Source organism: Anomaloglossus baeobatrachus, chromosome 2, assembly GCF_048569485.1.
Source record: "Anomaloglossus baeobatrachus isolate aAnoBae1 chromosome 2, aAnoBae1.hap1, whole genome shotgun sequence".
NCBI lineage: Eukaryota > Metazoa > Chordata > Amphibia > Anura > Aromobatidae > Anomaloglossus > Anomaloglossus baeobatrachus.
Window position 1 is genome coordinate 472662552 of NC_134354.1, and position 27323 is coordinate 472689874.

Here is a 27323-nt window from a genome sequence, read left to right on the forward strand (position 1 = left end):
AGATGTCACACGCAGATACCTCACAAACGATGCCGGATGTGCGTCACTTACAACTTGACCCCAACGACGGATTGTGAGATATATTGAAGCGTGTGTAGCGGGCTTAAGACCAGGAAAAGTTGAAAATATATAGTTAAAGCATTCTCCACTGTGATTGAGAGCTTTGACGAACTGCTTCATCAAGCCAGGTTTTATGCGCAAGGTAGGAAAGAAAATGTTCTTCCTATTCACTAGAGGATCATGGGTGACATTCTTATCGCCAGATGCCAAACTCTGTCGCTGAGGCCATTCAGTTTTCACCCAATGCTCTGCTGTAGCTCTACTGTCCCAGTAGCACAGAAAACAAGGGTGTTTTGTGTACCCTCCTTGCAGACCCAAAAGAAAGTTAACCATTTTCAAATCAACACAAATTAACCACCCATGAACATTATATTGTAACCTCTCTAGAACAATCTTGATGTTTTTATATTCTTCTTTAAGTTTTACAGAATGACCTATTGGTACAGAGCCATACTTATTTCCATTGTATAACAGAATACATTTTAAACTTCTTTTGGAACTATCAATAAAAAGCCTCCATCCCTTGAATCATATAGAGAAGTAACCCTTCAACATCAGTACAATAGACAATCTGGCCATCTGAATGGAAGTACTTACGCAGTTCTGCTTCCCTGTTACGATAAAATGAGACACTTGTACCGGGTTTCAACATTCGATTCTCTTGTAGTCTTCAAGCCAATAGTTCAGCAGACTCTTTTGGTAGATAAAGATCTCTAACCAGATCATTCAAAGCATACTGAGTAAACAGAATTGGTTTGTCACAATCTTCATCACATGGCTGAAAAATATCTGGACTGTCTTTTTCATCAGTATAACTATGTGAGGAGAGATCTGTGTCAACGTTTTCTGGAAGCGCAGTATATTTTGGAACAGGTATGTCTTCACTACGGCCAACTGGTCAAATAGCTGAAGGGATACTCGGGTATTGCAAATATTGCTTGTTTTTCTTATTGAAACATCGACAAGGCAGAAATAGCAGTCTTCTAAATGATTGCTTGGTTCTCTCCAAACCATAGGAACTCCAAACTGAAGTTTAGCATTCTTTCCTTGAAACCTTGATCTCAACAGCTCTCAATACAGGTTTTGCACACTTTGTGAGGATAATAATAATAATAAGTTTTATTTCTATAGCGCCAACATATTCTGCAGCACTTTACAATTCAGAGAGGACATGTACAGAGACTATGAGACAATAAAAAATCACAAAATTAAGATACCAGGAGAAGTGAGGGCCCTGTTCGTAAGCTTACAGTCTATGAGGAAATAGGGAAGGCACAAAAGGTAAATGAGGGGGAGTAAAGCTTGTCATATATGGTCCAGCCATCGATTTAATAGGGTATTCAAAACCGGCTGCATGAACCCATCATCGGCCAGAAATTATACAGGTACAGGGGACAAGAATTGGAAGTAAATTTTATGAAAGGCAGAAAGGGACTAGATTAGATCAGGGCAGTGAGGTGATAGGCCTAAAGGTGTGGATGTTGGGAATTAATCGGATTGCTCTTTGTAGTGGACCAATGCTTGTCTTGGTCTCCAAGGTTTACTTTGAAGTACGCAAAATACACCCTCTTAACAAAGTCAGTAAGGTTGCGCCTCTGAGTCGTCACAGTAAAGTTTCCACAGATGTAACAAAAAATAATTGGATCATGTGAGCACTGTCTTCTGCGAGACGTAGAAGCCATTGTTAGATCAGCAAAACATCCTGCAGAGAAATACAAGATAAAAGTTGTTAGCTACCTGAGTTGTTCATTGAATTTCTGCCCCCCCCACACCTTAGGTATTGATTCACAAACAAAAAACAGAAAAACAGCAGAATAAAAACAATAAATATCAAAATTCATTGAAAATGTCAATAAATAAAACAGTACCTGCACACGACTGTTGTGTACATTTAAAACTTTGTTTACTTTCTTATCATAACAAATGGGAATTATGCATGTTCAAAGAAAACAAAGATATTCTCACATTTATTAGGAGACTAAATGAAAACTAAATTTACCTTAGTGAACCGTCTAAACCGGCACTTTTGATACACTACTTATATTTTTCATGGAATTCATGAAAATGGGATATATACTTATAGCGCAAAAACATGATGTGATAGAGAAATTATAAGATCAGATTTGAATTCAGCACCCTCAAATTAGTCTAAAACTGTTCTTAAAGTCCATGCCAGAAATTATTTTTTTTTGTAGACCAGTGTAATATATGTTTAATTACTGATTCCATTTCTTTCTTTATCGTTCCTATGGGAGACCCAGACCATGGGTGTATAGCTACTGCCTCCGGAGGACACACAAAGTTACTACACTCAAAACGTGTAGCTCCTCCCTCCTAGCATATACACCCCCTGCTAGCCAGTCCTAGCCAGTTTCATGCTTTGTGTTTCAGGAGGATCACACACACATGCATTCTCTGATTTTGATTTTTGATTTTTCCTTTTGGACAAAGATTTGGAAGAAAAGCGGGTCCAGTCTGGACTCCCGGCATGTCCCTTCACACCCCACTGCGGGGCTGCTGTTAAGGTTGATTTCAGGGCTGTATCCCTTTCATGCCGCGCTCCTTCACCATCCCATGCTAGGGCTCTGGCTTGAAGTGGGAGCCAACACGGTTCTCACTGCTTTGCAGGAGACCGGTCTCCATCCGCAGCCCTTTTGCAGGACCCTGCTGGACGGAGCTATCACCCCCCAGGACCCTGGCAACCTGCGTCTCACAAGCTAAGTATATGAGACGTTATTACCACAGAAAGTGGTCTTTCCAAGGGTCCTTTATGTTTATTTATTGGGGGAATGTGTTTTATGTTTGGTGTTAACATTTCCGGCCGGTTCTCCAGTTTTCACTGGAGAACCGCGCCGATGGTGCCTGCACGTCGGCCGCATGTTTTACTCTAGGCCCCGGCTTCGCCTGGGGCCTAGTTTCGGTTTCCACTGTCTCTGCATGTCAGTCATGCAGAGAGGCAGTGTAGCTCCGCCCAGCGGCTGTGCAGCACAAGCGAAGGGACACTCCTCATTGAGGAAAGATTCCCTCCCCTGGCTACCTCACTGACAGAATCCTTTTGCCGCTCTCAGAGTAGGCCCCGCCCCCTCTCCTCGCTCCGGTCGCCATGTTCTCAGCGTTCTCTGTGCCTGCATGGGCACAGAGATTCCACAGTGTGACAAGTGGGGACCTGGGCTGAGGGACCAGGGGGCACAGACATGTCTGTTTAAACGATTGGCAGCCACAACCTCCGGTTGTGCAGCTGCTTGTTTTATCGGTTTATATATGCTGGGGGCCAGTCTTGACAGAGCCCCCACCTCTGCAGCATGTCTCACAGAGCAGGGCTGCAGGTTGTTTTTATTATGCACTGCAGGTAGTCTCGTACGGCTGTACCGAGCTCATAACCATGGTGGCCCCTCAGCTTGGAGGCAGAGCCGAATGATTGCTAATTAGTAGCCCCTCCATCTGCTCCGGTTTCGGTGGCTGACCCCTGAGGGAATCCTATTTCCAGGGGTCGGCTGTCCTGGCATCTGCTGAGCATGCAGCTCCCCTCTCAGGGCGTTTTCTGCTTCAGCTCGCTCAATAAAGCTCACAAAGGACTCTCCTTCTGGGCTCAGACCCCGTCCTCCTGACAGGGAGACGCAGGGTCCCCTGTCCTTCCCCGTCCCGCAGCTCCGATTACGAGCTGACTCACTGGACGAGGAGGATGTCTCTACCAGGGGCTCGGACGCTACTTTATGTACATTGATCCGTCCGTACGTGACGCAGAGCCAAATGATTGGATTGCGTCCATTATACTTGTACTGGACCTCCATCTGCCCGTATCAGGGGAGTATTCCCCGCTGGCAGAAAGGCATCAGTATACCTTTAACAGGACGAGGAGTGTGTTCTTTAACCACTCCAGTTTTCAGCCTGCTGCGTCCAAGCTCACAGCCTGTCCTGCAGACCCCAAAGCGGGGTTCTGCGGCCTGTTTCCCCCTCCCATCAGAGGTGGTCAAGGAGTGTACTCATTCGCCAAACGTGGCCCCTCCAGTGTCCAGACTTTCAGCCCGGATAGTTGTATCAGTGGCTGACGGCACCTCTATAGGGCTCCCACGGTACATTAATTTTGTACTGGACCCCAATCCGCCGGAGTTACCTTACCTAGGAGAACACAAAGTGTGTTCCTTAACCACTCCAGTTTTCAGGCTCCTGTGACCAAGCCCAGGGTCCGCTCTGACAGTCGCTTCCCATGAAGCGTGATTCTGAGGACTGTGTTTCCCCTGTCCACCAATGGTGGTCAAGAAGTGGGCTCAGTCACCTCAGGTGGCTCAGCCCGGACCGTTATGTCAGTGGCTGATAGCTCCTCACTTAAGGTTTTGCGGTCCGCCCGGTTGTCCTTGGGCCAAGTCGGTATTGGGGCGGCAGCAGCTTCGTTCTCCTCAGCTTTACGGCAGTGCGGTTCTTTTGTACCTTCTCTGCTTGTCTGGAGGAGATGCATTCCCTCACAGGGACTCTATGCCCAAAACGGTTGCCTGAACTTCCAGACTTCAGTCTTTTCATCCTATGCCAGGTCTGCCATGCTGGACACCGCACGGCGGTGGTCTTGGCTACTTTCCTCGCTATCCGCAGGCTCCTGTGGCTTCGGTAATGGAAAGCAGATGCCTCTATAGGGGTTCCTTGCTGGGCTCCCCTTTGGTGGGACCAGTCTCTTCGGAACCAACTGGATGAAATTCAGGAAGCTCTTGGCGGGGAGAGTTCTTCCTTGCCACAAACCTAAACCAGGGAACCTGTCCAGGACAGGAATCAGTTGAGGTTTTGGTGGCGTTCCTCCATCTGATCGTCCTCTAGCTCGGCCTTGGTTCATAGAACCAAATAGCTTGAAGCTGCGTCTTCAAAAGACCGCAGGAGATGCTACCACGGAGTCAGCTTCCTCCGAGCTATCTAGCCACGCCAACCACCTCCTTGGTCGGTGGCAGGCTCTCTCCACTTGGCGACGTATGGTTCTACCACGTCTCCGTTCAGTGGGGGCGGGATCATATCTCCCATGGCTACAGGATGGATTTCTGTCCACCCGCCAAACAGATTTTTTTCTGTCACCTCCCGGCTCCAAGGCCGCCGCCTTCTCACAGGCCGTGGCATTTCTTGCAGTCCAATGGAGTAATTGTACCGGTTCTCGACTGGGAACGGTTCTGAGATTTTTGTTCAAATCTATTTCTAGTCCCCGAAGAGGGCGGTGCCTTCCGACCTAGATCTTTAGCTTTTTCAGCATGGTCAGGTGTGGCATTTTCACATGGAGCCTCGGTCTTGTTCCGTGTGTTTTTTTTCACCGGATCAATCAAGAACCCAAGGAGATTCCCTAGCAGCCATCGGCATCAGGGATGCTTTTCGGCAGGGGTCAATCGCAGTTTCACACCAGCGTTGACTACGTTTTGCCATCGGAGTGGTCCAATTCGTGGCTCTTCCCTTGGGGTTAGCCACGGCCCCTCGAGTATTCTCATTGGGGCTGCTGTGATTAAGGTCCTGCACCCCTAGGGATTGGCAGTGATCGTTTGCCCTGGACGGCCTTCTTCTCGGGGCTTCATCCAGTGCAGACTCTTAGCAGAGTACTTCGCTTACTCTCGCCACTCTAACCTATTCGGGTGGCTTGTCATTCTGTTCAAGTCCACTCTGACTTCGAACCAGAGGTTCTCAGGGACGCAATTCGAGACTCTGTCGGCTCTTGTGAAGCTGCTCTTAGTCGATCAGTAGTCCCTCCGCTGGCGGTCGACGTCGTTCTATCAGACACCAAATACTGGTGCTGGTCAGACGGTGGCGTCAATGGAAGCGATTCCTTGCCCAGTTTCTCCTGCGTCCTCTGAGACTGGATGTTTTCCGCTGTACACGCGAACTCCCTCCTTCCACGGGGTGGTGGCTTTGCCACTGACCAGGGGCTCGTTTTCAGTGGTGGTTTCGGCCACTCTGTCTCAGGGACGCTCCTTCCTGGCCCCGTCCCGGGTGATCCTCACCAGGGTGCTGGTCTTTCCGCCTTGGGAGCAGTATATCTCCACCGTGGAGCGCAGGGCGCTTGGACTCTGTCCGCTCAGCCCTCTGGATCAATAGGCTGGAAATCAGAGCTCTTTTTCTAGCTCTCTACGCCTTCACCATCTGTTGGCGGCTAGGCACATTCGAGTCCAGTCGGAAAACGTGACAGCGTTTTCCTACATCGACTTCCAGGGCGGGACACTCAGCCGCCTGGCAATCTTGGCGCCTCAACATTCTTCAGTGGACAAGGGACTCCTAGTCCACCGTATCCGCAGCCCACATCCTAGATGTCAAAACTGCGAGGCAGACTATTTCAGCTGTCCAACTGTGGTCCACAATCCTCAGGTTTTGCGGTAGACACTCTGGCTCATGTTTGATCCCAGCTTCGTCTCTACCTCTTGCCCAGAGTCCTGCGCAAGATCAGTAAAGGGGGACGTCGGGTCATTCTCTTACTCCAGACTGACCCAGGCAGGCTTGGTACCCTGACCTGCTCCTTTTGTCCGTTAGGTTGCCATGGCATCTTCCGGACCGTCCAGACCTTTTCTCAAAAGGTCCGTTTTTTCCGTCAGAATTCTGGATTCTCAGATTGACGGCGTAGCTATTGAGTCCTGGATCTTGGCGACTTCTGGTATCCTTCCTGAAGTCATCTCCGCTATGACTCGAGCTCCAAAGTGTCCTTGGACCTTTTTAGCCTTGCCGACCCTCCTGTCCCTTCCACAGTCCGGTCTACAGCTAGGACTATCCCTCATTAAGGGACAGGTCTCGGCTCTGTCAGTATGTGCCAGCGGCGTATCGTCCGGCTGGCTCCGGTGCGCTCCTTTAAGGGCGCATCTCACATCATTCCGCCTTTCCGGCGGCCTATGGAGCCCTAGGACCTTAATCCGGTCCTCCCGGTTCCCGGAAACCCCCCTTTGCGCCTCTTAGGGAGGTTTCTTTGTTTCATATTTCACAGAAAGTAGTCTTTCTAGTGGCTATAATTTCCCGCCAGGGAGTTCTGGCGGCACTTTCTCTGAGTCACCCCCTTTTTGTTTTGGTCTTTTGCATCAAGACAAGGTGGTCTCCGTCCGACTCCGGACTTTTTTCCCTAAGGTGGTTACAGCTTCCACCTTATCCGGGGCAATTTTCCTGCCTTCCTTTTGTCCAGCTCCTGTTCATCGCTTTGAGGAAGCGTTGCATATCCTGGATCTGGTGCGGGCGCCCCGGATCTATGTGTCTCGCACCGCCGTTATTAGGCGGTGCACCTCTCTCTAGTACTGACTGCTAGTCAGCGTAGCGGTCTCTCGGCATCTAAGCCGACCCTGGTTCGTTGGCTTAGGTCGGCCATTTCCGAGGCCTACAAGTGTACTCAAGTGCCTTCCCCGCCGGGGATTAGAGCACATTTGATCAGACCTGTCGGTGCCTTTTGGGCTTTCACGCCAGGCTACGGCTCAGTAGGTCTGTCAGACTGCAGCTCGAATTAGTCTGCATACTTTTTCGAAGCTCTATCCAAGGCATGCTCTTGCTTTGGCAGACGCGGGTTTGGGCAGACGCATCTTTCAGGCGTCTGTCGCCCATTTGTGAAGTTGGGTTTGCCTGCTTCTCAGTTGTCTGTTTATTCCCACCCATGGACTGCTTTTGAACGTCCCATGGTCTGGGTCTCCCATAGGAACGATAAAGAAAAAGAGAATTTTGTTACTTACCGTAAGTTCTTTTTCTTATAGTTCCGTCATGGGAGACCCAGCACCCTCCCTATTGCCTGTTGGCAGGTTTCTTGTTCCGTGTGTCTTCACCGGCTGTTATTGTTGTAGACAGAGGTTCCGGTTCTTCCGGATTTTACTCTGTCTCTTCTTGTGGGTGGATGTCCTCCTTCAGCTTTTGCACTAAACTGGCTAGGACTGGCTAGCAGGGGGTGTATATGCTAGGAGGGAGGAGCTACACGTTTTGAGTGTAGTAACTTTGTGTGTCCTCCGGAGGCAGTAGCTATACACCCATGGTCTGGGTCTCCCATGACGGAACTATAAGAAAAAGAACTTACGGTAAGTAACAAAATTCTCTTTTTTATTCTTCTTCTTCCCCTTAACAGACCGGAGCTTCTAACCCAGACAACCTCAGAATCTGCTCAGAACCGAACAAACGGAGGTGAATATGATGACTAATTCTTAGTCTGAGTACGTGCGAGAGCAGAGACGTTTTTTTCCACCTTCCATGGTACTGTTTTCTCTGTTTAATGCTCATAAATTGCTACATTGGGAATATACCAGGCACTTTGTGTGTCTCTTTTCTAGCAAAAGAAGACTGGAATGTTAGAATTACTAAATTAAGGAAACAAGTTGAAGAAATCTTTAACACAAAATTTGGTAAGCAGTGGGTCATTAATGCTTTTTTGTCATTATTGCTATTACTAGTAATCGGTCAATGACATGGTGGCTGAATATGGCAAGAGAGAACAAATTAATGAAAATAATAGTAAGTAACATAATAAAGCTAACAGTACACACTCCATATGTCTGTTGATAAAATGTATCAGATACTTGTAAATATGATAATGTGGGGCTGATATATTTGGGCTAATTCAAGCAAATTTGATTTTAATGGGTTATTCTCAAGTTGTCTCTTGAGCATTTCAGAGCTATGCAGTCTCCTTACTATCTCTTTCACTTCCTGGTGTCTTGCAGGGTGGGTACTCCTACAGTAGTGACAGTTTTGCTCACTGGTGGACGCAGAGAAAAAAAGGGCCCCTCTGCAAGAACAATGTATGGGCCCTTTGTAGTCAATAAGCTCATGAGAATGCAAAATTCCACATGCTTTAAGGGCGCTTTACACGCTACAATATATCTTACGATGTGTCGGTGGGGTCACGTCGTAAGTGACGCACATCCAGTATCGTAAGTTACATTGTAGCATGTAACAGCTACGTGCAATTGCGATTGAACGGTAAAACGTTCATCGCATGCACGTCGTTCATTTCCTAAAAATTGAACGTCAGGTTGTTCATCGTACCCGGGGTAGCACACATCGCAGTGTGTGACACCCCGGGAACGATGAACAGATCTTACCTACGTCCTGCGGCTCCCGCCGGCAATGCGGAAGGAAGGAGGTGGGAGGGATGTTTACGTCCCGCTCATCTCCGCCCCTCCGCTTCTATTGGCCGGCTGACGCGTGATGTCGATGTGACGCCGAACACCCCTCCCACTCCAGGAAGTGGATGTTCTCCGCCCACATCGAGGTCGTATGGACGGGTAAGTACGTGTGACGGGGGGGGTTATTTGTTTGTGCGACACGTTCAACAAATTGAACGTGCCGCACATACGATGGGGGCGGGTACGATCGCATACGATATCGTATGCTGGATCGTATGGTGTAAAGCAGGCTTTAGAAATAGAAATGGGTCTCCTTACCTCTTGGGTTCCTGTGCGGCTGCACAGGTTGCACCAATGATATGTCCACTCCTGGTTCTGTTTATTAGCAGAACTGTAATATTTGTAGTATGATAAAGCTCAGTATAAATTTTGCTGTAACACATTTAGCTATAAGTGGTTTGCTCCTATCACTGTATTTACACATAGAAATAGCAAGGTATCTGAACAAGCAGACAGCATGTGCTGTGACTAGTAGAGCTGCTCTGTGAGAAGCTCATTCTGCAGACTGGTGATTTTGCAAGATTTCTAACAGCAGCTTGTCAGGTGGGAAAGTAGGCTGTATCTAACTGCTGTATAGAAATCAATGGGTTGGAGAGAGGTAGCTGGGATGTTTGTATACTCTGTCAGGTTCTGGACAGGCATTAGTGCCTGAGCTCCTTGGAAACAAGTTGTACACTATGTAAGATAAAAGCTCTCACAGCAGGAAAATGACAGAGAACAATAACAAGTCATTTGCAAACTAGGTTATTTACATGCTGTCAAACTAACTAAACTAATTTTCTAACAAGAAAATAGCCCCTTAAGTTTAGCATGGATCCCATGATTTTCAGTGTATTTGAACCAGAATAATGGAAAAACTATATTCATAAATCTATTTCAGGGTGTTGAGCAAAACAACATTAGTTTAAAGGCTATTCGCATAAGATTTTGATATATTCTCATGCATCAAAAAAATCTCAAAACACTAGAATTGGTTTAAAATAACTGAAAAAAGAAGAATACTCATTAATCCTGTCATTTAAGTGCAAGCTACTTTAGAAGGTCAGGATGTAATGTTGTTGCGTTCTTTGATCACCTAAGGCTTGAAATTGCCTGCAAAGCTCATGTGACTTGACCACTGTGGCTAAACATTGGCATCAGCGATCAGGTCACCAACGAGACGACATAGCTTTCTGTTCTAGAAGAGACCTCTACTCAGGCGTGACCGGGTTTAGAGTCAGAGAGTATACCTGGTTGGACAAACCATTTAAGTACTTTTATAGAGTAGTTTTGATCCAAGGTCAAACATCAATAATGTGACCTTCTCATACGTAATATCAGAAGGTTACGTTGGATGGATTTAGGATTTATATTGTATTGATGTGAGCTATTCAACTTTAAAGTACAGTTGAGTAGCCCACGCTTCTTACCTAGAGAGAATATGCAAAAACATGTGACTCATATCTTAAGACTGACAAACTGGAGACATCTTCACCAGGTATTCTACATGCTTGGAGAGCTTGAAGGTCAGAGGGGAATCTGATACTGGATAGTTTATGTGTGATGGACATTGTTAGCAGATTCTACTGTTGTTATGGTTGTGTGGACAACTGGAAATGTACGACCACAGTAGACTCATCCTGTGCTTTTTTTCTTGGTTCTGAGGCCATCATATAAGTAGTAATATTGTTAGCTTTAGACATCATGAATGTATCTGAGATGCTTATATTTCCTCCTTTTCTCACATTTCAGCACAAGCATTGGGACTCTCAGAAGAAGTAAAAGTCCCCTATCCAGTGTTTGAATCTAATCCAGAGTTTCTCTACGTGGAAGGATTACCAGAAGGAATTCCATTTCGGAGCCCCACATGGTTTGGAATCCCTCGGCTAGAGAGGATTGTGAGAGGCAGTGCCAAAATCAAGTTTGTTGTTAAGAAGTGAGCAGTTTCTTTGTTGATAAATTGTATCAAAGAGAATCTGTCACCAGCTTTTTGCCACCTTTTATGTCGCCTAATCTGAGAGCAGCATGATGTAAGGACAAAGACCGTGATTTCAGTGATGTGCCATTTATTGGGATGTTGTGTGTGCTTTTGATAAAATCACTGTTTTATAAGCAGGAGATTATCACTAGAGGACTAGTAAGCCAGCTGTCATGTAGTTCTACATATTCATGAGCGCTATATTAACCCACCCCAACACTGATTGACACCTTTTTTCCTATGCACAGTGTACACAGAAAGCTGTCAATCAATGGTGTAGGCGGGGTTATACAGAGCTCAGCATTCAGGGAACTGTTAGATCTGCAGCAGATAAAACAGTGGATTTATGAAAACAGCAGTAAGTGATCCACTGCTGAAATCAGATTATCTGCCCTTACATCATGCTGCTGTCAGATGGAGTAACAAACACATACTGTCAGATTCCCTATAAAAGGTGTGAGTAACTTATAGGCAGGATCAGTCTGAATGCTCTTTCCATAAAATAGTGCTCTATGTATTGCCCAGTATATCAGTTTATTTGGCTAATAGCCAGTCATTATAGCAGTTGCCTCCCAAATAAAGTATTGTAAGGATTGTATTTGTATATTTCTTGCTTGCATTTAATGGTCATGCTGTTTTCCAATAACAGGCTACAGCTTGTAGCACCGTACCTGCCTCCCGAGCTTGTCAGTAAAATCAATGAGGAAGGTAAGGAAATGTTGAAGCGAGTCACATCATCAATGCATTTGGCTATGTGGATTTTCCCTGTGATTGCTAAGTTGTTATCATATTTGTTAACCCTTCCCTTAAGCCATGGTAGCATGTTTAGGCCACGCAGATTGCTCACAGTAGCATAAGCAACATGCACTCTGGTGTTGTTGTGTTGAAAAAGGGCTGCTGTGGCATTATGTATAAATGGATGTGCCACTGTTTACGCAACCAAATAAATGTAATTTCAGGCTGTTACTGTTAGTGCACCTAGAATGAAGACTGCAGTCCAACTACCATATGTTCTGCCACTCCAAACCATAATCCCAGGAGTAGGACCGATGTGATGTTTCCACTTCATTGCGTTGCTCATATAGTTTTGTCAGATTCCAAGAAAGGTGCATAATGACCAATACTGTACTGCAAGTAAAAATAGATGTCACATGCGAAGCCTAAGGCATCAAAGAGAATCTACGCAAGCCATCACAAGGGGTTTGCACAACATTGTGCTACAGCCAGATGTCCAGCTACAGGTGTTCCAGTGACCTCACACTACTGTTCTTAAAGGCTATCATGATGCAAAGCTACATAGCAATTTAGGCTGAATTTGAGGTCTTTCCTTTTCAGCAATAAGTTTTGCTTCCATCATTATTTGATTGTCTGGAGACTACATGGGGTGAACCATGAAGAGTCCTGAAAAGCGGTTGAGCTGTGTCTCAAACCTCCTGAGGAACCAGAGTAGAGATTACTAACATAGATAGGGTAAATGTGCAGAGATAGACAAGGACCCAAGGTGTGGAAACATAAAACATGTGCACAAATGGACAAAGGAGAAATAATAAATGCAAGCCAGGGTAAACTCCTAACAACCTAACAAAAAACAAAAGGTAGCTGTAGGAAAGGCAAAAGAGAATACACTGAGAAAACAACACTGGTCTCTGCCTAAATCCCTAGCTGCAGGACTGGAACTCCTTAGCAGTAATCCATATTCAAATATAACCCGCAGAGAATGCTGGTATATGGAGAGTATAAATAGCCCCACCGGGATGTGATAGGACAGAGAAAATGAGCAAGTGAAAACACCTGATAACTAGAAACCAAAAGGCTAGAAGCAAAAGTGAAATACCATCAGCATTTACACAGGGACCGACTAGGCTCTTGCTCTGCATGCAAGGAAATTGACCACACTGCATAAGGTTTGAGTCCCGAATCTGAAGCAAAACAGTGGAGGTCTGTGCCTGTTATAGATCCAGCCACACGCTGGATGAAGGGCTCCAGGGAGGTTACAGTTCAGGAATATGACAGCAATGGAAGGTAATGGGTTCCATAACTTCTAATATATAACATATTTATTGTTTTTGTTTATATCAGTTCAGAGCTCAGACATAGGACCGAGTCCAGGAAGTCAGTCTGCCGATGATGGTAAGATTCGGCGCTTTCCTTCTGGAGATGCTTATAAACTGTCCTGGTATGGATGAAATTGGTGCAGTTATAGTTTACTATATTAGTAAACGAACAGTAGAATTTCTAGCAACTGGTCGGATCCACACTAATATACAATATATTGAGTTGTACTCAGTTCAGTAAATCTGTCATGACAGGCACCTAAAGGGGGCTTTACACGCTACGACATCGCTAATGCGAACTCGTTGGGGTCACGGAATTGGTGACACACATCCGGCCGCATTAGCGATGCCGTTGCGTGTGACACCTATGAGCGATTTTGCATCGTTGCAAAAACGTGCAAAATCGCTCATCGGTGACATGGGGGTCCATTCTCAAAAATCGTTACTGCAGCAGTAACGAAGTTGTTCCTCGTTCCTGCGGCAGCACACATCGCTCCGTGTGACACCGCAGGAACGAGGAAGCTCTTCTTACCTGCCTCCCTGCCGCAATGCGGAAGGAAAGAGGTGGGCGGGATGTTACCTCCGGCTCATCTCCGCCCCTCCGCTTATATTGGGCGGCGGTTCAGTGACGCAGCTGTGACGCTGAACGAACCGCCCCCTTAGAAAGGAGGCGGTTCGCCGGTCACAGCGACGTCGCCAGGCAGGTAAGTAGTGTGATGGGTCTGGGCGATGTTGTGCGGCACGGGCAGCGATTTGCCCGTGTCGCACAACAGATGGGGGCGTGTACCCACGCTAGCGATATCGGTACCGATATCGCAGCGTGTAAAGCGGCCTTTAGTTTAATTATTTGATATCAACATATTTAATATGAGAATCTTCACCATAGGTAAATTGATGTACTCTGAATTTTTGGACCCCCGGGCACTTAACTGTACAATATTTACAGCAAGTGACATCTTTGTTTGAAACAAATAAGACTTTCTTGCATCCCAGGTGAAATGTTACACCAGGCAGAAGAAGTGGACCAGAGGTCTAAATTACAGGATCCCATCCAGGAACCCTCACTTCATAGTTACCTGTTTAAAGTGCATTTTAATTTTTAAATGTTAATTCAATAAGTAGAGGAGCAATTAGTAAATACCTCTGGTTCTAGGGAAGAACTGAAAGGGATTGTCTGGTTAAGAAAAGCCTATTTTCAAACATATTCTATGCTTCTGTGTAGTGATGGGCGATCCCGAACTGTAAAGATCGGGGATCGTACCGATCATGTACACAATCCCGATCACGATCTTTCCTGGGAAGCTCGTGTTACAGATCGGGTCCAGATCGGGTCCAGAGGCTGTAAAAAAAAAGCACATTATTAAAAAACATTATAATCATACTTACAGGTCTTGCGATGCGTCCTGCAGACCCGCTATCTCCTGGCCGCTGCTTCCGCGGCTGATCATTGCTGTTTCCCCAGTAAGCACCACTGCCTAAAGGACTTTGCATGACACTATAGCCATGTGACCAGTCTGGATTGGCTTACAGACAGGTCACATGACTATGGCGTCATCGAAGGTCCTGGAATCAGGAAGGTGGCTTCGACAATGCTCTCTCTGCTTCTCTCTCTGTAGAGTCGTATGTCTTTACAGAGCGATGTAGCAGAGATGACAATGCTCTCTGCTTCTCACTGTGTATATACATTGGGTAAAAAAAGAGATTAATACCAGCTTTGTATTCTTTTTTGTTTTTTAAACCATAAGTTTTTTATTGAATTATAACAATCATACAAATTATGGGTAGTATTATTCATTTCCATTTGTGTCCAGTCGGTTATTCTTAAAAGGAAATAATTATCCATATTCTGATTTCCAGTTTCCAAATATTAACAATCAATATGTAACATCAAAACCCCAATGATTATACCTCTACTTCAGCACCCGATGAACGCGAGCACCAGTGTTCCCCTTTTCCTATTCTCGCCTGGACTCGGAGTAATCCAGCCACTTCCCCTATGTGATTTCAAACTTGAACCCTCTATTGTTACTGATTGCTATCATCCTCTCCATGCTGCAATTATGTCGCATCTTGGCTCTTATTTCTTGAGCAGTCGGTACCTGCGGTGTTTTCCATTTGCTCGCAATGCACACTCTTACCATGGTCAAGAATTGTACTGTTATTATTACGTCGTTGTGGTCCATGTCTTCCAGACCTATGGACAGCAAGGCAGTTTTGGGCCCCAGCTCCATATTGTAACCTAGTATTGAGCTTAAGCACTGCTGTGTCTCTGTCCAAACTGGTTGAATCAACTCACACTCCCACCAGATGTGAAGCAATTAGCCCGGCTGTTTGTTACACCTCCAACACGTGTCTGAAATTTGAGGATATATTTTCTATAGGCGTGCTGGTGTATAATACCATCTGTATAGAATTTTCCTTGATGTTTCCAGGTGGTTAATACAGTGAGACATTTTTTTGTGTATTTGAAAGGAGTAATCCCATTGTTCTTCCCAGAATTGTGTTTTTAAGTCAGTTTCCCATCTCTTCACAAATGGTAGGGAGTGCGAGCTGCATGTGTCATTCAGGGCCTCATACGCCTTTGATATCCCTCCTTTTGTGTCTTTGTTGACCTCAAAAGAATTTTCATATGGTGACACCAACTCCTGTTGTTCTGTTTTCACACTTGATAATAAGTGTCTAATTTGGAGGTATTTGTAGAAGTCCCTCTGATTTACCACAAATATGCTAACGAGATCACCAAACGGTTTAAGTTCCCGGATGTTCATAATGTCTCCTACTTTAATTATACCTTTTGAGATCCAATCTCCCATGTCTATATTTTGGATTAAGTTACCCATAATTTGCATTGGAAGCTTATGTATTCTCGTGGGGAGTAATATTTGCCCTATCATCTGCATTAACCAAGTGTTCGCGCCTGCTCGTATTGTGGGGTGTCATGGCAATTGCTCTTTTTTGGCCAAGCAGAGGTGCCACATATATGAGGCCATAGAGGGGTGCCCCACTATTTGCGCTTCCAATTTTACCCAGGCTTTTGGAGAGTTCCCATCCCACCAGTATCTTAGCTGGTCTAGCATCGTGACTCGGTAGTATGCCCGTACACACAGGCAACCTAGCCCCCCAGATTTTATTGGCATGAACAGGAATTTTGCTGATACTCTCGCTCTTTGTCGGTTCCATATGTAATTCATTAAAGCTGATTGGAGCTTGTTGAGGGAGTGCAGTGGAATTTGAATGGGTAGGTTGCGAAAGTAATATAAAATTTGGGGTAGTATCATCATTTTTACTACTGATATCCGGCCCAACCAGGATATCATTGCCTTGGGAAATTATTGTATTTCCTTATGGATATTTTGCAATAAATGTGCATAATTTATTTTCCCCAGGTGTTTGATCGGATAAGTTAATTGAATCCCTAGGTATGGAATTGTGTCAGCCTTCCAAGTCAGTGGATATTGATCCATTAGTTTCTGTTTTGTGACCTGTGGGATGCCCATATCAAGGATTAAGCATTTACTTAAATTAATTTTATAATAGCTAGCTTGCGTGAATTGGGTAATTATTCTAAATATATGAGGTAGGGAGACCTCAGGATTCGTGACGCACAGTATGACGTCGTCAGCAAATAGACCTAATTTGCTCTCCAAAACGCCCACGCTGATCCCGGAAATTTCTTTCTCCATTCTTATGGCTTGGGCAAACGGTTCCATCATTAGGACGAATATCAGTGGGGAGAGAGGGCACCCCTGTCTTGTTCCATTTGTGATATTAAAACCTGGAGACAGGTACCCGTTTGTATATGCCTGGGCCGATGGCCCAGAATATAGTGCCATAATGGAAGACAGGATGGGTCCCCCAAAGCCAAAGTTTCTAAGCGTCCTCTCCATAAATCCCTAGTGGATTCTGTCAAATGCCTTCTCCGCATCCAGTGATAGAAGCAAAGAAGGCGTTTGACTCCCCTCCGCCTCAGCGATTAAATCGATAAGGCGTCTGGTTCCGTCATTGGTTTGTCTATTTTTGACAAATCCGACTTGATCCCAGTGGATTAGCTCGGGTAGGATGTGCAGGAGCCTTAGAGACAGTGCTTTAGCAAATAATTTGACGTCCATATTCAATAGTGAAATTGGCCGAAAGTTTGTCGGGGTGTCTGGGTCCTTTCCTGGCTTGGCTAGGGTAATAATATGGGCGTTCAACATTTCTGCTGGGAAGGCACTGTTCTTGTTGGCCTCATTAAACACTCTCACCAAGTAAGGGGAAATTGAGTTTCTATACTTTTTGTAGTAGTCGTTTGGGATGCCGTCTAGTCCTGGGGCCTTATGTAATTTCAGGGTGTCAATAGCTCTTTGAATTTCCAATGTTGTGAGTGCCTGGGATAGCATTTCCTTCTGTGTGGGTGATAGTGTTGGTAAGCTTACTGATTCTAAGAATGTCCCTATGTCTGCATCACTTGGTTGGTGGGTTTGGTCATCTCCTTTCAAGTTGTATAAGGTTTCATAATAATTAGCAAATTCGTTTGCAATTCGCTGGGGGTCTATTATTTTTTCCTTGGGGCCATATAGATATGGGGTACGGGATTTTGCCGCGCGTATTTTCACCTGTTTAGCCAATAATTCCCCGGATTTATGGGATTTATGGGATACTATGGAATTAATAGCGCTATATAAATGAATAAATTATTATTATTTATTTCCATGCCAGTAGTATTTCATTTTAAGTTTTTTGAGGGCCTGCTCGTATGTGTGTAAATTAAGTTCATGTAGCTGTTTATGTAGATCTGAAATCTCCGCCGCTCTTGTTGGTGAATAGGATTGTTTGTGCATTCTATGTAAATTCCCCAGCTTGGTTTGGATATCATTTACTGCAGTTTGTGTAGTTTTTTTGTAATGAGAGGCCTGTTTTATAAAATGACCCCTCATGACCGCCTTGTGTGCACACCATAGGGTTGTGTCCAATACATCTCCATTGTCATTTTGTGTAAAGTAATCGTGGATGGCTTGTTGCGTTTGTGGTGCGTAAGTATGGTGGTTCAGGATATGTGTTGAGCCTCCAGATTGGAGATCTATCTATTTCATGCTTCTCCTCTATTTCTAATGTGATGGGAGCGTGATCGCTCCACGTTATATTTCCTATTTTGGCAGTTAGCACTCGTGGGATTACTGTTTTATCAACCAGAAAAAAAATCTATTCTCGTGTAGGTATTGTGCGGGTGTGAGAGAAACATGTAATCTCTTGTGGATGAGTTCTTTAGTCTCCAAATGTCGTATAATTCTTGTATGTGAAACAGTTTCGTAAGTGGGCTAGGGTTGAGTTTATTCGATTTAGATGTGGAATCCATGTTTGGCCACAATGCTACATTGAAATCCCCTACTAGTATTAGAGAGCCTTTTTTGACTTTAATGGCTTTTGCTATCGTCTTCTTGATGTGAGTGTATTGTCCTTTGTTAGGAGCGTATACGGTTACCAACGTGTAAGGGATATTATTAATTAAACATTGCAATATAATGTATCTTCTATGAGGATCTATAATTTGGTTTGTTTGGGAGAAGGCCACCGAGTGTCTTATTGTGATCGCCACCCCTCCTTTTTTCCTATCCGCCGGCGCCAGGATCACATGTGGGAATCTTTTATGTTTTAATCTACTTGTGTCTTCACTGTTTAAATGAGTCTCCTGTACACACAATACAGTGCCTACAAGTAGTATTCAACCCCCGGCAGATTTAGCAGGTTTGATAAGATGCAAATAAGTTAGAGCCTGCAAACTTCAAACAAGAGCAGAATTTATTAACAGATGCATAAATCTTACAAACCAACAAGTTATGTTGCTCAGTTAAATTTTAATAAATTTTCAACATAAAAGTGTGGGTCAATTAATATTTAACCCCTAGGTTTAATATTTTGTGGAATAACCCTTGTTTGCAATTACAGCTAATAATCGTCTTTTATAAGACCTGATCAGGCCGGCACAGGTCTCTGGAGTTATCTTGGCCCACTCCTCCATGCAGATCTTCTCCAGGTTATCTAGGTTCTTTGGGTGTCTCATGTGGACTTTAATCTTGAGCTCCTTCCACAAGTTTTCAATTGGGTTAAGGTCAGGAGACTGACTAGGCCACTGCAACACCTTGATTTTTTCCCTCTTGAACCAGGCCTTGGTTTTCTTGGCTGTGTGCTTTGGGTCGTTGTCTTGTTGGAAGATGAAATGACGACCCATCTTAAGATCCTTGATGGAGGAGCGGAGGTTCTTGGCCAAAATCTCCAGGTAGGCCGTGCTATCCATCTTCCCATGGATGCGGACCAGATGGCCAGGCCCCTTGGCTGAGAAACAGCCCCACAGCATGATGCTGCCACCACCATGCTTGACTGTAGGGATGGTATTCTTGGGGTCGTATGCAGTGCCATCCAGTCTCCAAACGTCACGTGTGTGGTTGGCACCAAAGATCTCGATCAGAGAACCTTGAACCAGTCTGTCTCAGAGTCCTCCAAGTGATCATGAGCAAACTGTAGACGAGCCTTGACATGACGCTTTGAAAGTAAAGGTACCTTACGGGCTTATGGTATTGACTGAAACCAATGTCCCCACTGCCATGAGATCTTCCCGGAGCTCCTTCCTTGTTGTCCTTGGGTTAGCCTTGACTCTTCGGACAAGCCTGGCCTCGGCACGGGTGGAAACTTTCAAAGGCTGTCCAGGCCGTGGAAGGCTAACAGTAGTTCCATAAGCCTTCCACTTCCGGATGATGCTCCCAACAGTGGAGACAGGTAGGCCCAACTCCTTGGAAAGGGTTTTGTACCCCTTGCCAGCCTTGTGACCTTCCACGATCTTGTCTCTGATGGCCTTGGAATGCTCCTTTTGTCTTTCCCATGTTGACCAAGTATAAGTGCTGTTCACAAGTTTGGGGAGGGTCTTAATTAGTCAGAAAAGGCTGGAAAAAGAGATAATTAATCCAAACATGTGACGCTCATTGTTCTTTGTGCCTGAAATACTTCTTAATACTTTAGGGGAACCAAACAGAATTCTTGTGGTTTGAGGGGTTGAATAATAAATGACCCTCTGAATAAACTTTTCACAATGTAAAAAAAAAATAAAAAAAGAAATAACATTCTTTTTTGCTGCAGTGCATTTCACACTTCCAGGCTGATCTACAGTCCAAATGTCACAATGCCAAGTTAATTCCGAATGTGTAAACCTGCTTAATCTGCAGGGGGTTGAATACTACTTGTAGGCACTGTATATCTGCATTGTTCCTCAGTGCCTCTTTCCATAAAGTTGACCTCTTGTATGGGGAATTTAGGCCTTTGACATTTATAGATATGAATTTAATCCCCATCTATGAATGTGGATAAGATTGCTGAGTTTCTCTGCTGTGTGTATTTTATTCCCCCTTGTCTTGTGTGAACTGGTGGGGTAGACTATTTTAGTGTCATACTTATTTACCGTATCACTTCTCATGAGGTTGTTTTTTGGAATCTGCTGTGCGTGTTTTGTCCCTCTTCCCATATGTGGGCCTGCAAAACATGGTGTCAAGCATGCAATCTCATACTCATCTAGGTCACTGGTGCTCACGTCCATTGCTTGTTCAGATTGCTTCTCGCCCCCCTTTACCACCCCTGTGGATCCGACTGGAAAATACTGCCACTGTGGGTAAATAAAAAAATAAACACAAACACAGATAACAGTTGAACAGATAACTTTGCTCTCAAGAGCACGAATATAGGGAAACCGTGCAGGCTGCCTATCACGGGTATCAGGAGCCCAGCAGAAGCCGAACGGACCGGATGTGGCCTGGGCTCTGACATGTGTCCCAAAAATGGACCGGAAGCAGAAAAAGTACCGGGTCCGGGGAAAAGCAGAAAATAAAGCCATAAAAAATAAGAAAAAATGAGAGATCAAAAAGGTTGCATGTAAGATCTCAATGTGAAGAAAAAAAACCAAAACAAAAACAGGAGGTTCAGCTTTGTATTCTAAGATGGTACTAAACCCGAAATTCATGGTGTCACGCCAAATTAGATGTGGCCACCATGAATTTTTAGTAAACAGTAAAAAAAAAACCACAACACATAGAATTATTTTTGTATGAGAAATAAAACAAAAAGAAACATTTAAAGACTCCCATATGTATTATAAAAAACTGCTTAGTCTGACATAATCCACAGGGACAGCGATGTCAACTCTGCTTCATCCCGCTGTACAGTCACAGTCTATACAAAGTGAGAAGCAGAAAGAGCATTGTCAGCTCTGCAACATCGCTCTGACAGCTGACAGTGAGGGTATGATTGCACTTGTGTGTCGCTTTGCATCACCCCGCAAAGCCTAATGCTCTCAGGACAGGAGCGGTCAGCTGCATGGAAATATATGTACCTTACCCGCTGCTGTCGAGAGAGTGTGCACTGTGATGCAATGCGACACTCCACAGTGACAATCAAAGTTCAGTTAACAGCAGGACCTTTGATGACGTCACAGTCATGTGACCAGTCTCTAACCAACGAGGTAGTACAACATTCACACCTGATTAGTCACATGGCCATGATGTCACGGAAGGTCCTTTAACCCAGGGATACAGCAATGATCGGACTCAGAAGCTCCAGGAGACAGAGTCTGCAGGACGCTTCACGAGACCTGTAAGTATAATTACAATGTTTATTATTAACTATATTCTTTATTTTACATCCCCCCCCCGCCCCATTACATAACTGTAAGGCTCGAGATCGTTGATCGGACGCAAGATCGTGTAATCTCGATCCCGATCTTTACAAAACGATCGGGCTTGGGTCCCGATCTCAACCATCGGGGAGATCGCCCATCACTACTTCTGTGGTAAATCGCTATGATGGGTAACCCGGACTCCTCTGTAAACAGTACATGGTGCTCCTTTATTGTTAATATTCTGTGCACCAGGTTATGTGGGCTTTTCTCTGGGAACTGGACGCTGTGCACTTTGTCGTATGACATTGACTTTATTTTATACAGTAGTCAGACTTTGCAACAGTTAAAGGTGAAAACTATGTTTGTCCATAAACTTCAACCAAGGGAGGTGAGATTGTTTTACTTATCGCATCTATACCTGTAGTATTATTGTACAAAGTCTTCCTATTTTGCATTCCAGATAACTCCAAAAATACTATAGTTTGCTGTACTTCACAAACCAATGGTTTCACAACGACCTCTAAATCACGGGGAAGAGAGTTCTCCTTTGGTAAAATAATTATTTTTACAATATCGTAATTTTAACTTTGTTTTCCTTGCTTATATGATAACATTTATTATGATAAAGATATTATAGTCTTTCATTTGGTTACATATTAGAGAAGTTGACCATAGTAAATCTCTAACAGCCTTATTATGCTTATGGCATAGCTCTAAGGATCCATTCACAGTAGACGATTATCATAAACGAGAGATATTCTTGCAGTTTAAACAAGAAAAATGCTTGTTTGTCGGGTGAAATGATCTTTTGATTTGCACAAAAGAGCATCGTGTTTCGTAGCTCATCATATTATGTAAACTGGACCTTTGCTACCGAGAACAATGGCAGCCCATGCAGACTTAGTACCTCTGTCCCGCACCCACGCTTCCTCGCGTGGGTGCGGGACAGAGGTACTAAGTGCTATTTATAAGCCTTTACTCTAATTCTATTGTACCGGGAATTGAAACCTTCTTTTGCTTGTTTTCTTCAGCAGTTACCAGCTTGTTTTTTGCAGTGTGTGCACACTATAGCACTTATATAGACTTCTTACAACTTCATGTTCTATTCTAAACTTCATTTGTATTACACTTTGAGTAAATCTTGAGCTCCCCCTGCTGAAATTTTGCTGCTAGTGACTGCACTTGCACTTTACATTCTTGGTCCTCAATTGGGAAGAAATAGTCTTTTATATCTATCCAGTATATTTATGAGCACTATGCACTTTATATTTATATTATATACTTTTGGATGTATTTATTAGTCTTTTTCTATCCCAATTGACTATTTAACTTGTCCTCTGTCCCTCCCCCTATATCTGTTGGTACCCTGTAATATTATGTATTTTATGTGATTGAGTAATAAAATTGTTATGCTTTGGCCGTAAACTTTGTTTTTTGTTGGATATAGCCTGATAACATGGATGACATGTGCTGCAGTTCCCTGCATAATGAGTGCCAGGGAGTGTCACTGTGCAGGTATAGGGTATGCTGCATTAAATTAGCTCTATAATCACCCTTATTTTAACAACTTGGACAACCCCTTTTCAATTGCTATAGAATAATAACATCCTATAGTCACCTGTATTACTGGCGCCATTCCAGCAACGTCGGTGCCTGCACTCCCGCTGGGGCTCACGTGACGTTATGCCACTAGAGCCCTGCAGCCAAGAAACAGCCACTTAATTCCCACTTCCTTTAGACTAAACTGACATCTAGAAGAAATGAGAGCTGCTGTTTTCTGACTTCCTTCAAATGTCAGATACATCCGAACAAACTGAGAGTGAAACGACTGCTACTTCGCTGCAGGGCTCAAGTGACATAAAAATGTCACGTGAGCACCGGGAGTCCAGGTGCCAATGTTGCTGAAATGGCACCAGCAACTGAGGTATGTATAGATTGCTATTACTTTACAAGGGGGAAATGATTGAGTAGTCAGCAATCCCTTTAAGGATTGTGATAATCCCAGGAGTCGGACATCCACTGACCTCTAAGTGACATCATATCTGAGTGATACGCCATGATACTCCATCACTTTATTAGATAGAAATGACTCTGTGAGCTATTGAATCAATGATACAGCTATGTAGTCTTTAGAAATTGTTTTACAATGCTAATTGTCCCATGTCCACCCCAACAGAGGCCTGGAATGCTAAAATTACTGATCTGAAACAGAAAGTTGAAGCCCTGTTAGATGAGAAATGTGGTAAGTAGCTTTATAAGGTTTGAATTGCATATATTCTTCCATCTTGTAAAGGTTATTGATCTTTAATGTATTTTGTTTGTTTTAATTATGCCATTTCTACAGATACATCCAATAGATGTTTCACATTATTTAACCTTGCGTCTAAAACAGTTAATATGCTTAGGCTAGTGGTCTAATGAATGTGGCAGCCAACTATGTTTGGACCATTTCATTTCATCGTGGTCTGAATGCCTTTTGAATGTGAATATACTCAGCATATTCATTGTGGCTTTTGAAGCTTACTTAGACAATCGGTTAGATACATTAAGACTTTCGAGCGTGCTATGCTAGTCTTACTGGACTTCAATGCACCAAATTCCTTAAGAGGTGCCCAACACTTAATGAGTTTGGAGCAAATTCTGGGTAGCGGAGTAGCATTTCTGGATTACAAAACCCCATCATTTTAATGCAATACATAGATGGGCATTACCATGGCCATCCAGCCTTGGCTTTTCCCCAGCTCTGCCATTGTCAGTGGCGCTGATTCAAACGCAGCATTTTTGCGCTTCTCCACATTGCACAAATGTTTTGCAGATTTTCAAAGCTTTTACGCCCGTTTTCTAGCTTTGATGAATTTACTCCATAGTGTCACAAAATTCTATATTTTTGTGTCCACATCAGTTGCCAGGTTAATTTGATTTAATTATTCTTGACCGCTTGGACCATTAATTAGAATTTAGTCTAAAGTTTGTCTTCTGTCCTGTATTGCTATTACAGATGTGCAGCTGATTAGCCATGTTATAGATGCACGAATATGAAGTTTAGAGGTTTACATAGGTCTTTGGGAAGAATTTGTAAATGTAGTAAAATGTACGTGAAAGCCACATACTTAACGTGAACTCTTCCATCCTCAGAGTTTACCAAAGAGTTATTAGCTAACTATTTCTTTTCATTTAGGGGAGGCTCTAGGTATGAAAGAACCATTTAAGGTGCCATTTGCATTGTTTGAATCCTACCCAGAAGACTTCTACGTGGAAGGTCTTCCTGAAGGCATTCCATTCCGCAGACCCTCCACTTTTGGCATTCCTAGATTGGAGAAGATTCTTAGAAACCGAGCAAAGATTAAATTTATTATTAAAAAGTGAGACAACAATACTGCATGCTCTGTTTAAGAAAAAAAATATTTGACTTATAGTTTCATATTTTATTACATTTTTATATATATATTTTTTTACTTCTTAACATATTTTCATCAGACCAGAATTATTTGAGGCTGCTGCTAAAGACACATCATTACAGTACCCACAAAGTAAGTATTCCATGTGTAATCCAAAGAGTATAATCTATTTCTTCTCTGCGTTTTTTAGCTGATCCTATTAATTTCATGATCCTACAGTTGACTGCAATTAATTCTTAATAATAAGTTATAGGACATTAAAATAAAGTTTTATTTGTAGCCTTTCAAGAACTCAATGTTCTGACAATGATTACTAACGTTCACTATTTACATGTAAACTTCTCACAACTGAAAGATTATTATTATGTATTAGGATATGTAATTATTTTTGAGCTAATCAAATTTCTCTGTGCAAAAACTATTGGATCTTATCAGTTTCAAACAATTTTTTCTTTTTAAAAGTGATTAAATATAAGTTGCATAAAACAAATGTTTTGTTTTCAATTTAAGTAGGATTACAGGCACAAAATAAACTAGTCACTGCATCCGGAGTAAAGGATCTCAATATCATCCAAGTAACAGTTCCAGGTATGTGATATGTGTACATTCTTAGCATTTAATACACAGAATTCTTAAAATGAGAAATAGGTTACGAGGCACTACGCAAGGTTGGGTCTTGCAACTAGGGTAGAAACTCTGAACAGCACTATGAGCCGATACATTTTGACTGCTTTGTGCACGCCAGCTTTAATAATCTGGACAGTGGGCGTGAGATGTTTTGCACTCCAGTCTAAATGCTCCAGACATTTGGCAAGAGATGTTTTGCATGTCAGTCCTAATGATCTGCACAAATGGCATGAGATGCGTCTAATTCATTAATAGGTGCTCGTCACACAATGAATTACGCACACCTTACAACTGTCAGTCATTCATAACACCAAAAAAACACAATGCATATATGGGGGCTCTATTGCACAAAACTATATGAACACCAAGAGAAAATATGCAAGCCAAAATGTGTAATACAATACGCAATATCTTTATTAACAATAACAAACACATAACAAAAATGGATCAGCCCAGGAGGGACGGATGGAAAAGTGGGACGCACCAGGCACTTGTTATTATATTAAGAGGACTTATACAGATCGATGGTAAAAATGTTACCCTATGTCTATAAACATTCAAAACTGCAAACCCTTATTTAAGGTAAGTATTTAAGTAATATACATCTAATTATAACCGGGATGCAGCAGAAATATAATCACAAAACCATATAACATTACCAAAAGTCCTAGTGGGTAGTAGTGCCACGGCCTCCCACAGCTACACTGACGCGCCTTTCGCACCTAAACGTGCTTCGTCCACAAAGCACGTTTAGGTGCGAAACGCGCGTCAGTGTAGCTGTGGGAGGCCGTGACACTACTACCCACTAGGACTTTTGGTAATGTTATAATGTTATATGGTTTTGTGATTATATTTCTGCTGCATCCCAGTTATAATTAGATGTATATTACTTAAATACTTACCTTAAATAAGGGTTTGCAGTTTTGAATGTTTATAGACATAGGGTAACATTTTTACCATCGATCTGTATAAGTCCTCTTAATATAATAACAAGTGCGTCCCACTTTTCCATCTGTCCCTCCTGGGCTGATCCATTTTTGTTATGTGTTTGTTATTGTTAATAAAGATATTGCTTATTGTATTACACATTTTGGCTTGTCAGTCATTCATGTCTGGCTAAATTTACTCTACTAAAGTGGCGTTAATTTTCATGAATTAGACGGATGGGTGTAACCACTATGAGTTGCAAAAAATGTATCATATTCTGGGGTATTTTATGTCAGAATTCTGATGAAAAGCACTTTAATTAATCGGGTGTATGACTCTCATGAAGAGGTCCTAATGTGCGTATACACATTCAATAACTGTTGGCCAACTACTCATTCGTTATGCTTAGTATAACCTACCAAGGGTCTTCTCTGACGTTTTCTTGATTGTTTCAAGACATCGGGTTACTGTCTTCCTTTTCACCCTGTTCCTTCGATGCTTCAAACCATTATGTCATAGATATATATATATATATATTACATTTTATATAACTATCTATATATA

At 43.3% G+C, this 27323-nt stretch overlaps 1 protein-coding gene across 3 annotated transcripts in view; it reads left to right on the plus strand.

Moving 5' to 3' along the window:
• The window catches only part of GTF2I (general transcription factor IIi), a 151085-nt gene that overhangs the window by 90100 nt on the left and 33662 nt on the right, over positions 1–27323 (plus strand). The window contains exons 17-26 of one of the 3 annotated variants that reach the window (XM_075336360.1): positions 8102–8157; positions 8304–8375; positions 10890–11073; positions 11765–11823; positions 13192–13245; positions 22268–22357; positions 23984–24049; positions 24986–25169; positions 25285–25337; positions 25716–25793. In XM_075336360.1, the coding sequence (XP_075192475.1) occupies positions 8102–8157; positions 8304–8375; positions 10890–11073; positions 11765–11823; positions 13192–13245; positions 22268–22357; positions 23984–24049; positions 24986–25169; positions 25285–25337; positions 25716–25793 (896 nt within the window). The remainder of the gene's footprint in view (positions 1–8101; positions 8158–8303; positions 8376–10889; positions 11074–11764; positions 11824–13191; positions 13246–22267; positions 22358–23983; positions 24050–24985; positions 25170–25284; positions 25338–25715; positions 25794–27323) is intronic. The other 2 variants (XM_075336362.1, XM_075336361.1) reach the window with 2 other exon arrangements.